At 43.6% G+C, this 15,417-nt stretch overlaps 1 protein-coding gene across 1 annotated transcript in view; it reads right to left on the minus strand.

Annotated features, from left to right (window-relative positions):
* Nucleotides 1–13,838, minus strand: part of LOC145418591 (protein Skeletor, isoforms B/C-like) — an 85,241-nt gene extending 71,403 nt beyond the window's left edge. Inside the window, exon 1 of the mRNA XM_080286957.1 lies at nt 13,781–13,838. Within this exon, the coding sequence (XP_080143083.1) occupies nt 13,781–13,838 (58 nt within the window). The remainder of the gene's footprint in view (nt 1–13,780) is intronic.
* Nucleotides 13,839–15,417: the final 1,579 nt, after the last annotated feature.

Below are 15,417 nucleotides of genomic sequence, written 5' to 3' on the forward strand. Positions count from 1 at the left end.
GTTCTTTTATCTTTGAATAAAAAAGGAAGAGGAAGAGAAGAACAGAGGAGGAGGAGGAGGAGCAGATGGAGGAGGAAAAGAATAGGGGAGAATGAGGGGAAATATAAGAAAGGAGGGAGGAGGAGGAGGAGGAGGAGGAGGAGGAGGAGGAGAGGAGGAGGAGGAGGAGGAGGAGGAGGAGGAGGAGGAGGAGGAGGAAGAGGAGGAGGAGGAGGAGGAGGAGGAGAGGGAAAAAAAGGGAAACATGACACCATGACCAACAAAACAGAACCAGTCAGTGAATCAGGAGAAGAAATATAAAGGTTAAGAAAGAAAATGAAAGAAGAAAGGCAGGAAGATATCAACCACAGGAAGAGGAAGTCATGGAGAGTGAGGAGGAGGAAGACAAGAGTGAGGAGGAGGAGGACTAGAGGAAAGAAGAAGAGGAAGACGAAGAATGAGGAAGATGAGGACAACAGTGAGGAAGAGGATGAGAAGAGGAGTGAGGAGGAGGAAGACAAGAAGAATGATGAAGAGGAAGAGGCAATGGCAGAGAGGAAGACAAGAATATACAATTAATAGGAAGAAAAATACTCATTAAATAAGACAGGAAGAGGACAAGAAGACAGTGAAAGAGTGACAGGAAGAGGAAGAGAAGACCGAGGAAGAGGAAGACATACGAAGAGAAATGAAAGAGGAAGAGAAACGTGATAATGAGGAGGGGGAAAGCAGGGAGAGATTGGAGAGAAAGAGTAGGAAAGTGTGTGTGTGTGTGTGTGTGTGTGTGTGTGTGTGTGTGTGTGTGTGTGTGTGTGTGTGTGTGTGTGTGTGTGTGTGTGTGTGTGTGTGTGTGTGTGTGTGTGTGTGTGTGTGTGTGTGTGTGTGTGTGTGTGTGTGTGTGTGTGTGTGTGTGTGTGTGTGTGTGTGTGTGTGTGTGTGTGTGTGTGTGTGTGTGTGTGTGTGTGTGTGTGTGTGTGTGTGTGTGTGTGTGTGTGTGTGTGTGTGTGTGTGTGTGTGTGTGTGTGTGTGTGTGTGTGTGTGTGTGTGTGTGTGTGTGTGTGTGTGTGTGTGTGTGTGTGTGTGTGTGTGTGTGTGTGTGTGTGTGTGTGTGTGTGTGTGTGTGTGTGTGTGTGTGTGTGTGTGTGTGTGTGTGTGTGTGTGTGTGTGTGTGTGTGTGTGTGTGTGTGTGTGTGTGTGTGTGTGTGTGTGTGTGTGTGTGTGTGTGTGTGTGTGTGTGTGTGTGTGTGTGTGTGTGTGTGTGTGTGTGTGTGTGTGTGTGTGTGTGTGTGTGTGTGTGTGTGTGTGTGTGTGTGTGTGTGTGTGTGTGTGTGTGTGTGTGTGTGTGTGTGTGTGTGTGTGTGTGTGTGTGTGTGTGTGTGTGTGTGTGTGTGTGTGTGTGTGTGTGTGTGTGTGTGTGTGTGTGTGTGTGTGTGTGTGTGTGTGTGTGTGTGTGTGTGTGTGTGTGTGTGTGTGTGTGTGTGTGTGTGTGTGTGTGTGTGTGTGTGTGTGTGTGTGTGTGAGTTGGGTGGGGTGCATTCAAGAGGTGGCAGGCAGGTTTCCAACTCAGCAAGGAAATAACAGTCTCAAGGCTTTCATTACCAAGCACATACTGGTTATCACATTCTGGCAAGGTTAGGGTAAGGTAGATATAGGCAGGTTAAGGCAAGGTTAGGCAGGACAGGGCAATGTAGGTTATGGTGGGGTAGGTTATGGTAGGGTAGGGTAGAGCAGGGCAGCTTAGGGTAGGGTAGGGTTATGGTAAGATAGCGTATGATTATGGTGAGGTTGGATAGGGTAGAGCAGGGCATTATAGGGTAGGGTAGGCTGTGTTAGGTTTTGTCTTGTGCTAAGTTGTTCTAACGTTAGGCTGGTGTAGGTTAGACAGAAGTTAGAAGGAATGTTTGGGCGTGGTTGGGTGGGGTGGACACAAGGGGACAGGGCTGCCAGGGTCCCCAGCTGAACACGGTAATAACACAGACTCAAGGCCTCATCACCAAGGATACGACAAGCACACATATTCTTGCAAGATTATTCACTCAACAATACCTCAAATATTCACTCATCAATACCTCAAATAATCACTCAACCATACCTCAAATATTCACTCAACAATACCTCAAATAATCACTCATCAATACCTCAAATATTCACTCATCAATACCTCAAATAATCACTCAACAATACCTTAAATATTCACTCAACAATACCTCAAATATCCACTCAACAATGCCTCAAACACTGGCTGTAAGGCAGGATGGCGTGAAGTGATTTATGTTCTACGTAGGGCACTTATAAAAAGATATACTATACACAACTTTTCCTCAAATGGATGGAAAGTGAGATATATACACTTCCTTATATGTTCCTAGAATAATAGCATCAAGCGTAAAATACATATTAAACACAAAAATCACTTCTACGTAGCATTATTGCCTATACAGAATACGCCTTTTTTCACCTTAACTTGGCCAAGATTTTCGTCCTTTTGCAACTTATTTAAGGTAAATCAGTGGCAGAAAAAGACAATACTGTGGCTCTACATCTTTTACATTGCACTTTTTCGTGACTAGCAACATAGCCTATTGTTAATCTATTGTTACAACTCATCATTCACGATGGAGAGATGGCAAATTATACAAAAGGTAAGAGTGAAAAGAGTATACACACTTATACATTAAATAAACGAATGCCTGTATACCCATAGCCATACGTCTAAATATACGGATGATAATAATCTAGACTGCTCACCCAGGGGGGACTCACTCCTGACCTTGACCTCTGACCCCCTGACCTTCCTATCTGAACCTGGCCGAGGTATGGTCAATAGGGTCCTACCAACGAAAAATTAGGATCTGGGTCATGAACAGGAGGGAGAGACAGACAGACAGAAAGGCAGGCAGACAGACACAGACACAAACACACACACACACAGGGAATAACACAATTAAAACAGACAATAGCATAGTATTCCTAATGACAATACACACTTAAGACCTCGAAACAAAAACACAATACACTAAGGCACACTGATAGGTTTAAATTGAGGAACAGACGCAGGCATTACGAAAGGCCTTATGATACGAGAAAGCAAGATACGAGGCCACAAGATACGAGACCACAGGATACGAGAAGGCAAGGTACGAGGCCACAGGATACGAGAATGCAAGATACGAGGCCGCAAGATACACGCAGACATACAAACCTAGAGTGAACGATAATTACACTGCCTTAAATTCCGGAAACACGCATTACCAGCGAGAGAGAGAGAGAGAGAGAGAGAGAGAGAGAGACATAGGCCTAGACTGAAGGACAACTGGTAGTAATATAATTTTCTCCTCCACACGTAAGCAGTACAAGCGACCTTATGTTACGGCAATACAGTTAACTCACTCACTCGCATTCTCAGACAAACATTTCCGCCCCCCAATGATCGGCACAACTCTAGCACTGCATTCTAGGTATTTCCCAGGTAAGGACAGGCTATATTCTTCCTTCTGAGTGAGTTATGGGAGCCGCAGATTAAGGAAAGGTGGTTATGGCGCCCTGAAGTTACGGTACCTTAGCAGTTTTTCCCCTCATGCTTACTTTGTCATTATTTTCGCCCCCAAATGGTCGGCACAACTCTAGCGACGTGTTTCATCTGATGACTGGCGATTTTATAGGAGCCACGGGTTGTAAGAAGCAAGTGGTAGTAGAATCCTTATTCGTACTCACACACACACACACACACACACACACACACACACACACACACACACACACACTTCCGCACGCAATATATAGATTAAACTCTTTAGCATTACTCACACTATGCTTTAGTAAAATCACCACAACCACTAGTTAGCAGAACTCCAATATATTTCCTTTGATATTCCTCTAGTCCATGGTCTATCAATTTATCTATCACATATCTATCTAGTGCATACATACGGTACACTTCTATCTATCGAAAAACATCTAAGTATACATAAACAATACGTAGCATGAATCCTTCGCTTATTTTTTGGTCATACTTTTGGCCATACTCAATTTTTTGGTATTTTTGGTTATACTCAATTTTTTTAGTATGTTCGTAATAGAGGAGGAGGAAGAAGGAAGGGCAGTGTGTCAACCTTGCATACTTGGCCAGTGAGTTACCGTTACTGCAAGGTCTTTCAACAATGCAATCACTCTGCATTCATTCTTGTTTCCATTCTTCCTTCGTCCGCACTGCCTACTTTCATTTTCAAAGTTATTTTGACAAATCCTTCTTTCACACTGTCTATTTCTTTTCTTCCTTCTCAGCATAAATTTCCTTCATCATTCACACTGATTTCATTCCTTGATCCAACTGCTTTCACTTTCATCACACCTTCACTGACTTTCATATTCTTTCTTCCTTCATTCACTGTCTTCTTTAGCATCTGCTTCCTTCAAACTTCATTCCTTCATTCACACTGCTTTCACTGTTCTTCCATTCACTATACTCCTTTCCCTCACACTGATTATATTCCTTCACTCACACTGCTAACACTCCTGTACGTTTCCCTCAATGACCTTATTCCTTCATTCACACTTTCCTCATTATTCATTCTTTCACACTGCTCCCTTCCTTCGCACTATCACTGCTGCCTTCACTGCATTCACTGTTTCTTCTAACCCCCTTGTATACACTGCTTCCTTCATGGTCTTATTCATTTCCTTCTTCCATTGGATTTGTTGTTCCTTATCCCACTTTATATTTTAGTCGCCCTTCTGTCCACATCATTCTCTTTTATGCACGTCCTTCCCTCCTTCCTTCCTATCTTCCTTCCCTCCTTCCTTCCTATCTTCCTTCCCTCCTTCCTTCCCTCCTTCCTTCCTATCTTCCTTCCCTCCTTTCACCTATCTTCCTTCCCTCCTTTCTTCCTATCTTCCTTCCCTCCTTTCACCCTATCTTCCTTCCCTCTTTTCTTCCTTCCCTCCTTTCTTCCTGTCTTCCTTCCTATCTTCATTCCCTCCTTTCTTCCTATCTTCCCCCCTTTCTTCCTCTTCCTTCCCTCCTTTCTTCCTATCTTTTTTCCCTCCTTTCGTCCTATCTTCCTTCCCTCTTTTCTTCCTATCCTCCTTCCCTCCTTTCTTCCTATCTTCCTTCCCTCCGTTCACCTTATCTTCCTTCCCCCCTTTCATTTTATCTTCCTTCCCTCCTTCCTTCCTATCCTCCTTTCTTCCTATCTTCCTTTCTTCCTATCTTCCTTCCCTCCTTCCTATCTTCCTTCCCTCCTTCCTTCCTATCTTCCTTCCCTCCTTCCTTCCTATCTTCCTTCCCTCCTTCACAGTGAATTCATTATCATCTTCATTCTTGCTCATTCTATTAACACTTCATGTAACTTTCAATACACAATTTCACTCAGGAAAATGAAATAGCAGAGAGAGAGAGAGGAACGAAGGATGGAAGGAAAGAATGGAGGAGGGAAGGAAAAAAGGAAGGATGGAAGGAAGGGAGGAAGGAAGGAAGGAAGAGAGGAAGGAAGGAAGGGAGGGAGGGAGGGAAGGAAGGAAGGAAGGAAGGAAGAGAGGAAGGAAGGAAGGAAGGAAGGGAGGGAGGGAGGGAGGGGGCATAATGGAGGAAGCAGGAAGGTGGTGAAGGTAAAAATTGACGCTCAATTGGGGGAAAATTGGGATAGGGGTGAGGGTGGGGGCAAGGCCTCTTTCTCTCTCTCTCTCTCTCTCTCTCTCTCTCTCTCTCCCCGTGTGTGTGTGTGTGTGTGTGTGTGTGTGTGTGTGTGTGTGTGTGTGTGTGTGTGTGTGTGTGTGTGTCCAAATTTGGTACCGGTATACAGTATATAGAAAATGGGGTCAATATACCTACTAAAGAGAGAGAGAGAGAGAGAGAGAGAGAGAGAGAGAGAGAGAGAGAGAGTTTACACAGGAGACCGTAAAAGATAAACAGCACAAAACAAATCGCTAAGGAGAAGGTGCTAAGCGGACTCCAACGCCAGCAACACTACGGCCCTTGGACATAAAAGGACAGCGACTATGAGCCGGTAGGTGAAGGGCAGTACGCCAGGTAAGGTGGCTAAAAGTGAAAACGATTCTCTACGTGTGTGTGTGTGTGAGTGACCCGTACAAGGTGACGGTGAAGCAGAGGTGAGGGCCGTGGAGGGAGGAGAGGGGGAGGAGGAAGGAGAGAGGGAAAGGAGAAGGAGGAAGGAAAGGAAGATGAGGAGGAAGGAGAAAAGGAGTGGGGATGGAGAAAGGAAGGAAGAGAAAGGAGAGAGAGGGGGGGTGGTAGGGGACAGAGGAAGGAGAAGGATGGAGAGAGAGAAGGAAGTGGAGAAGGAGAGAGAAGGAAGTGGAGAAGGAGAGAGAAGGATGTGGCAATGGAGAGAAACGGCTGAAGGAAAACAGAGGGAGACGGTGGAAAGTGAGAAAGCAGAGGAGGATGAGAGAGAGAGTAAAATAAGCGGTGAGGGAGAGGGAACGGAGGAAGAAAGAGTGATAGGGGAAAGGGGAAGGAAAAAGAAACTGTGGAGAGAGGAGGAGAGGAAGAGGAGGGGAGGGGGGGAGAGCAAGAGGGATAGGGGTAAAGGGAGTGAAAGAGGATGATAAAAGAGGGGAGAGAGAGAGAGAGAGAGAGAGAGCAAAAAGAGGAAGGGCAAGGGCATAGCAGATGGTAGGGCAAGAAAGGCTAAGGGCAAGGATGGTGAGGTGGAGGTGGGGGCAAGGGTGTGTGTGTGTGTGTGTGTGTGTGTGTGTGTGTGTGTGTGTGTGTGTGTGTGTGTGTGTGTGTGTGTGTGTGTGTGTGTGTGTGTGTGTGTGTGTGTGTGTGTGTGTGTGTGTGTGTGTGTGTGTGTGTGTGTGTGTGTGTGTGTGTGTGTGTGTGTGTGTGTGTGTGTGTGTGTGTGTGTGTGTGTGTGTGTGTGTGTGTGTGTGTGTGTGTGTGTGTGTGTGTGTGTGTGTGTGTGTGTGTGTGTGTGTGTGTGTGTGTGTGTGTGTGTGTGTGTGTGTGTGTGTGTGTGTGTGTGTGTGTGTGTGTGTGTGTGTGTGTGTGTGTGTGTGTGTGTGTGTGTGTGTGTGTGTGTGTGTGTGTGTGTGTGTGTGTGTGTGTGTGTGTGTGTGTGTGTGTGTGTGTGTGTGTGTGTGTGTGTGTGTGTGTGTGTGTGTGTGTGTGTGTGTGTGTGTGTGTGTGTGTGTGTGTGTGTGTGTGTGTGTGTGTGTGTGTGTGTGTGTGTGTGTGTGTGTGTGTGTGTGTGTGTGTGTGTGTGTGTGTGTGTGTGTGTGTGTGTGTGTGTGTGTGTGTGTGTGTGTGTGTGTGTGTGTGTGTGTGTGTGTGTGTGTGTGTGTGTGTGTGTGTGTGTGTGTGTGTGTGTGTGTGTGTGTGTGTGTGTGTGTGTGTGTGTGTGTGTGTGTGTGTGAGAGAGAGTGTGAGAGAGAGAGAGAGAGAGAGGGGGGTGATAGAAAGATATAAGAAACAAACTCGTATTGACAGACGTTGGAGATAAAAAGAGACAGACAGACAGACAGACAGACAGCCTAGACAGATTGACAGGAGAGTTACACACATAAACAGATCTTGTAGTCCTTGATAGATCGACAGGTCTTAATAGATTTACCTCATTAGGCTACTGAAGATTAATAATGCAATGGTAATGAGAGGGAGAGAGAGAGAGAGAGAGAGAGAGAGAGAGAGAGAGAGAGAGAGAGAGAGAGAGAGAGAAGGAGACAGTAAGAGAGAAGACAGTAAGAAATGGAGACTGTAAGAGAGAAGAGGCAGACTAAGATACAACAGGGGGAGACGGTAAGAGTAGAGATAGTAAGACAGATGAGGAGAAAGAAGCATAGATGAGGAGGAAGGAGAGAGGAGGAGGAAGGCTAGGAGGAGACAGGAGAGAGGAGTTAGCAGGTGAGAAGAGACAAAGACAGGAGAGGAAGACAGGAAGCGTGCGTATGTGGGGAGAGAGCGAGAAAGAAGGGGAGGAAGGTAAGAACAGGTAGACATAAGGAGAGGAGAGAGAAAGCCAGGAGAGGAAGACAGGAAGCGTAGGTATGTGAGGGATCAGGTAAGGGCAAGGTGAGTGAAAGCTAACAATATGAGAGTCCACGGAAGAGGAAGACAGCAAAAGCATTACCGGAATTAAAAGGAAAATCACTCTCGGAAATGCCATCATCTCAATTACCATCATCATCATTAACCAAACCTACTTCCTACTACTATTATGAAGGTGCATCATCATCACCACCACCATCATCATCATTATCCAAACCTACTTCCCACTAGTAATATTAATCATCATCATCATCATCATTATTAGCCAAACCTACTTCCTACTAACATTATGAAGGTGCATCATCATCACCACCACCACCACCACCATCACCACCACATTATCTTTCGTCCGGATTGAAAATAAAAAAATATACAAAGAATAATAAATCATCACATTAATAATAACAAAAAAAAGTTACACTAAAACCGAAAGGAATTATTATTTTTTTTTCTGACCCTCCACAGTTTTCATATTAGGTCAATCTTTTCACCTCATTATCGTTCAGGACTTTACTATTGCTCGACTAGCATTATTGAGAGAGAGAGAGAGACAGACAGACAGACAGACAGACAGAACGACGAATAAGACAGACAGACAGACAGACACACACACAATACAGGAATATATTAAAAGAACAACAAAGCCAAGAAAAGCGAAAGCAATCAAAGCAAGAAGAATGCATAAAATACCTGGCCACCTGCATGACAAAGACACGATAGATAGAGTGATAGATGCATAGTGAGAATAGATACATGGATAGATGGATAGTGAGAATGACAAGTGGGGAATGCATGACAGTAGAGAGAGAGAGAGAGAGAGAGAGAGAGAGAAAGTGACTCTCCAGTTCTGAGCAACGTCTAAGAGAGAGACAAAAATGTATAAGTGGCATATCCTTGTGTGGTGAAACTTGCTATTCCCCCCCTTCTGTACCCCCCTCCCCCCTTTCTCTCTCTCTCTCTCTCTCTCTCTCTCTCTCACTGTTCTGTAGATCCTGTTTCTATATATACTCCCATTTTTCTTTGCCAGTTTTAATCCATGCCCTCTCCCCTCTCTGTCTTTCTCTTGCTATTCCTCTCTCTCTCTCTCTCTCTCTCTCTCTCTCTCTCTCTCTCTCTCTCTCTCTCTCTCACACACACACACACACACACACACACACACACACACGCACACAAATGCAAATCATGTACCCGCTGCTCATTCCCCCCACCACCATCCTTCCATTTCAGGATTTCAAGTACTGGAGGTCATAGTACACACACACACACACACACACACACACACACACACACACACACACACACACACACACACACACACACACCTTGACACCAATGTACCTGTCCTCAATCAACTCCACCCGAAGGATAGATAGATGGATAGACAGACACAGAGAGAGAGAGAGAGAGAGAGAGAGAGAGAGAGAGAGAGAGAGAGAGAGAGAGAGAGTGAGAGAGAGAGAGTGAGTGAGTGAGTTGGTGAAAATAAAACAGCAGAACGTTCAGACAAGTATGACTAAGCAACAAACACACACACACTGATACATACAGGTGACAAAGAAGCACACACACACACGCGCGCACGCACACACACACACACACACACACACACACACACACGTACACACACAGGGGGAAAGTACACATAAGATGAAAGCAAAACAGATGCTGAGAGAGAGAGAGAGAGAGAGAGAGAGAGAGAGAGAGAGAGAGAGAGAGAGAGAGAGAATTAAACATATGGACTGACAGAAAATTTAAATACATAAGAAGGAAAAATAATATTAATGAACATATATCATATTATAGATAGACAGACAGATAGATAGATAGGACAGGTATAGATAGATATAGGTAGACAGGTAGGCAGGTGACTAGATTCATATATTATCAATTGACAGGTGACCAATTAACCTGGCTAAATTAATTATCTCTCTCTCTCTAGCCCTCCCTTATCCAACACCACTACCTGTGTTGGAAATTATATAGACTGATGAGATAAACATAGACATACACTCATATATACTCGTACGTAATTTATACACAAACATCTATACTCTCTCTCTCTCTCTCTCTCTCTCTCTCAAGGTAGAAGACATTGGAAACATATATATAGAGACTGATGCATTTAACAATATCTAAATTAACTTGGCTTATGTTTTACCTTTAACTTTCCAACCCCCCTTACCCTTCCTTTCCTCCATCCTCTCCCTCCCCCAACCATCTCCCTTTTTATCCCCACCATCCCTCCTCTAAATCTCCCTCTCCCCACCACCCTCGTCTCTCCCTATCCACTCTTCCTTCACCTGTTCCCTCCTCCCCTTCCTACCCCACTCTTTCTCCTTCACCTCTTTTCCTCCCCTCAAAACCATCCCACCTCTCTCTATTCTCTCAAAATCCATCTCTTTCCTCCTCCCTTTCATCCTATCTCTCCCTCCCTGTCTCTTCTTCACTCCTCCTCTCCTATCTCCTACCTCCCCTCTTTCCTCCTCCTCCTCCTCCATTTACCTCCTCCTTTCCTCCCTCTCTTCGTCCTCCTCCTCCTCCTCCTCCTCCAATCTACAGCTTTCTTTTCCTACCGCTACCGTTCCTCCCTCCTTTTCTTTTCCCTCTCCCCTCCCCCTCCTGCCTCCTCCTCCTCCTCCCTACTACCAGCTGTGGAGAGAAAAAACTAACCTTGTTCCCACGGCCAGTGACCTGAGAAATACGGACACGAGAGAGAGAAAAAGAGAGAAAGAGAGAGAGAGGGAGAATACGTAACATTTCACCACACACCACTCTTTCTTTCACCACAGAAAATTTCACTTATTGCGTAGACTAAAATAAAGATAAAAAAAATCCGATTTCACCCAAACCGGTCAGGAAAATGAGTTAAGAAAGCGTACAGGAATTTCAGATCAAGAACCGTCTGATGGGATTTCTCTCCGTGATGAAGGAAATCATCTTAGCGTTAGAAAATACCAAATAATATTAATGTTAGAGGAATTAGACGCTTTAAATCCATATGTGGACAGATCTATCTTGGGACCTGAGTCTGAGGCGTGGTAAATGCTTAATAATAATAATAATAATAATAATAATAATAATAATAATAATAATAATAATAATAATAATAATAATGGTAGAGGAACTGGAGGCTTTAAAGTATTAGTGGACAGATCTATATTGGGATCTAAGTTTGAGGTGTGGTAAATGCATAAATAAAATACAAATAGTAATAATAATAATAGTAATAGTAGTAGTAGTAATGGTAGTCGTAGTAGTAGTAGTAGTAGTAGTAGTAGTAGCAGCATCTGAAACTTACATCACCGCAAATAAATCAATCACAGACTGGCTATAACAAACGCGTTGGTATTCTCCTTATCAGTTTGCTATCAAGGCCTCATCACCCGTTTCGCCAGTCACCATTTACCTGCGTTTTACTGGTCTCATCAAACTACACTTCAAGGTTCATCCTAGTCATCATTAACCCTCTCAAGTGACTCAAACTTCCGCATCACTTTTTATTCCTACTTCCGTCTCCTTGGTTACTAGTGAAGGATTTTTATGCGAATGCTATATAGTGATAATTTTTTTGACAGTTTCAGCATTTGGTAGTAGTGACAAACGTGAACCCGGGACCTATCTCTTGCGGTCCACCATCATCCTTTTGGGGGGTAGGGAGCATAGGGACGCTTCTATAGGGCAGAGAAGTGCGTTATATCAGTGCCATCACGTGAAGGCGTCCTGCACACTATGGCCTCTATAACTTCACCAATAGCAAATCATCATTCTCTCTCTCTCTCTCTCTCTCTCTTCTCTCTCTCTCTCTCTTCCTGGTCTCATCAAAATATACTTCCTTCAAGGTTAGTACTCGTCACGATTACCCTCTCAAATGCTTAATCCTGCCTTCCGCATCTGTTTCACTCCTACTTCCGCCTCTCTCTCTCTCTCTCTCCCTCTCTCTCTCTCTCTCTCTCTCTCTCTCTCTCTCTCTCTCTCTCTCTCTCTCTCTCTCTCTCTCTCTCTCTCTCTCTCTCTCTCTCTCAAGTAGTTTCTCTTCATTCTGCCGGCTTGCATTTCTTTCACATAACTCAAAACCAGTCTACCAACACACACACTACCTTGTATCATTAGACTCTCTCTCTCTCTCTCTCTCTCTCTCTCTCTCTCTCTCTCTCTCTATCTATCTATCTATCTATCTATCTATCTATCTATCTCAATCTCACAGTGAAAGAATTAGCGATACTTTAACAGACAGACAAACACATCTGAAATAAAATGATACTGACACTGACCTCTTTTCATTGTCCAGTCCCATTTTTTCGTTCAAACATCTACCAATTTCGATGAGAGAGAGAGAGAGAGAGAGAGAGAGAGAGAGAGAGAGAGATTCTTGTCATCATCATCATCTAGACATCTCATCCCAGCTAAGGATGGGATGAGCTAGGGTCCAGTGAGTAAGGAAACAAAACCTGATAGAAGCGCCAGCAAAAGCCAGGCCAACTAGGTGGGCCACACACTCATCCACTCACCATTCAAGCTACTGGAATCCTAACTCCACCTCACAGACATCCACATCCACACTTATTCCACCCAACTTAATCCACTATCAGTTCCATCCCCATCCACTGCCTCCTTCACCCCAAACCACCCTGACAGTCTACCACATACTCTTCATATACATGTTGACATACAGAATATACCTTTTTTTTTTGTTTATGCAAGGAAGAAAGAACCAAAGGCCAGGAGCCCGCAAACCGGTCCTTCCAAGAAAAAACAAAAACAATACAAAAGAGAGCCAAATTCAAGATCCGTTCATTTCGAGATGCCTGGACACACTGCGTTTGAAAGACTGGAAATCATAGGAAGTAGGAAACACACACAGAGGGAGACAGTTCCAGAGTTGACCTGTATATAGGTTGCTACATCCACCCACATCTCATCTCCATACATTATACATCTTCATACATTCACCTACTTCTCATACATCATACTGCATCATTCATTCAGTCATTCTTAGACCCAAATTATTTTTAAACTTAAACATATTTAACATTTCTACTACACTTCCTTCAACTGTCATACATCCTCCTACATTTTCATACATTCTAGAGAATCACACAATTCCTGAGACTATTCCTGAACACTAACATAGGGTAACATGTGTTCTATATACTGAACTCTATGAAATTACCGCTATACATTTCCATACATTCGTCTCCATACTTATATACATCTCATACATTCTACAGCCTTATTCACTGACAACCACTAAATTAACAACTTAAATTATCCTAAGACATACCAATATAGAATATACAAAATTCCTGCTTATACCTTCATACATTTGTCCATACATTTCATACATTCGTCTCCATACTTTTATACATCTCATACATTCTACAGCCTCACACACTGACAACCACTACATGAACAACCTAAGTCATACCCCAACATATCAATATATAACATACAAAAACCTGCTTATACCTTCATACATCTGCCCATACATTTCATACATTCACCTACATACATTATACAGCATCATCTATAAACTAACCTTATACCTCAACATCCTATATACTACAACATTGCTTCATACATCCTACATCTTAAATACATTAACCTACATACGCTCATACAGTCCTGAGCATCTTCCTCTATAAACTATCCAAGCATCATTTACAGTTATTTTGACATTAGCCTTTTATAAATCCTACCATCATCGCCTAAGACCAAGGTAATCCGAATCCCAGGTAATCCAGTTTTAATTAATCCACGAGATACCTGGGTTAAAATGCTGGTTATCTTTCTTACCTGTGAAGAGAGAAGCGAGGGAGACGAGGAACCAAAGACACGTCCTTCTCCTCTCCATGCTTGTGACACACTGACCAACCCCTGCGCCGGCTGCCCCAATAAGACCAGCGCGCCGCCTCCCCACTGGCTGGCTGGATCCGTGACGTCATGAGGTTACCGTGACGTCACCTGGTGCTGCAGCCAATCAGAGAGCAGTTCCCTTTTACCTTGATTTCTTGTGTGTTTGTACTCCATGGAGAAGCGTTCCCAATTATCAAAACTGAAAGGTGAGAGAGGAAAAATGCAAAAAAATAATGTGGGTCGCAGAATATGTGGAAAAACTTGTATCACCTCATGGGAAACTAGAGTAACTTTTTTTTTGAGGGGGAGGGGAGGAGGGGACAGCATTTCACTTTCCCAAATTGAAAAAAAGAAAGTTTGATTACTGTACTATCTGATGGAAAATCATACAGGAGCGTAGAAACTGTGGCACACCTGTTAAAAATCATTGGAAAATAATGTATACTGCTGTTTTAATCTTTTTTTGGGGGGAGGGGGCGAGGGGGAGGTCATTAAGCCTTCCGGATATTGAAAATGGGGAGAGGTGTGTTGGGCACGTGTACAGATGATGGAAATTAATGAAGAACTACTGAACACATCGAAAAAAACCTGCCAACACTGAGAACAAACTAAGGTATTTACAGTATATATATAAAAAGTTGCAATTTTTGGACACCACTTTGTCCCATTAAAAAAAAAAAAAGTAATGTTTCTTCAGTCTATAAAAATTCCTGGAAGGGGCACAGAAAACGAGGAACCCCTATATGAACTCAGGGGGGACAATGGTATTTATATTTACCTTCATCCTTATGTTTTCGGGGCTATTCTCACACTATTTCCCAGCTTTCCTTAGCCTCTGACTCCATTTCATACTGACCTTCGCTTACCCCTCCTTTATTTATTTATTTATTCACTTATTTTTGCCCTATCAGAAGTGGCTAGGCGATCCATTCTTTCCATTTATGGTTAAGGTGACCCGATTTGCTTGTCTCTTCGTATTAGGTCAGGAATTAATCCCCAACCATCCTTCCCTCCCTCCCCCCCTTTCTCTCTCCCTCCCTCTCCCTCCCTCTCTCTCTCTCTCTCTCTCTCTCTCTCTCTCTCTCTCTCTCTCTCTCTCTCTCTCACCCTCTCATAAAACCCTCAAAACTCTCTCCAACAGCCTTAACCCACTAGACCACCGAGTCACTTGGTTATACGGATATCGTCCACCGCAGTAAATATCTTCATGGGTTACAGTGCACCATTCAGTTTGTCACTCAGTGTAGGGTCACTTCAGGGTAGCACTACATTGAATGAGTGGATGGTGGTGCTTTCATCATTTTTTCCTGTAATACCTTCCACCAGATCAACACTTAGCTGAGTCCATGGTAGTGAATAGTTATAAATGACTTGTGTTTAATTCTTGCTGCCTCCTAACTCTATCTATCTATCTATCTATCAGGCTCTAATAGACACTCAGAGCTTGACAAAACCTGGAACAAAACATGAGACAAATGGTACCAGTCCAAATGTTAAGTAGAAGGTCAAAGGAGTGAGAATACTTGCAAGACTGTCGAAGCAAAGGATATAAAAACACCATAAGGAAGTAATGAGGA

This window comes from Coenobita brevimanus, chromosome 115, assembly GCF_032717465.1.
Source record: "Coenobita brevimanus isolate Jiangsu-jjx chromosome 115, ASM3271746v2, whole genome shotgun sequence".
NCBI classification, from domain to species: Eukaryota; Metazoa; Arthropoda; class Malacostraca; order Decapoda; family Coenobitidae; genus Coenobita; species Coenobita brevimanus.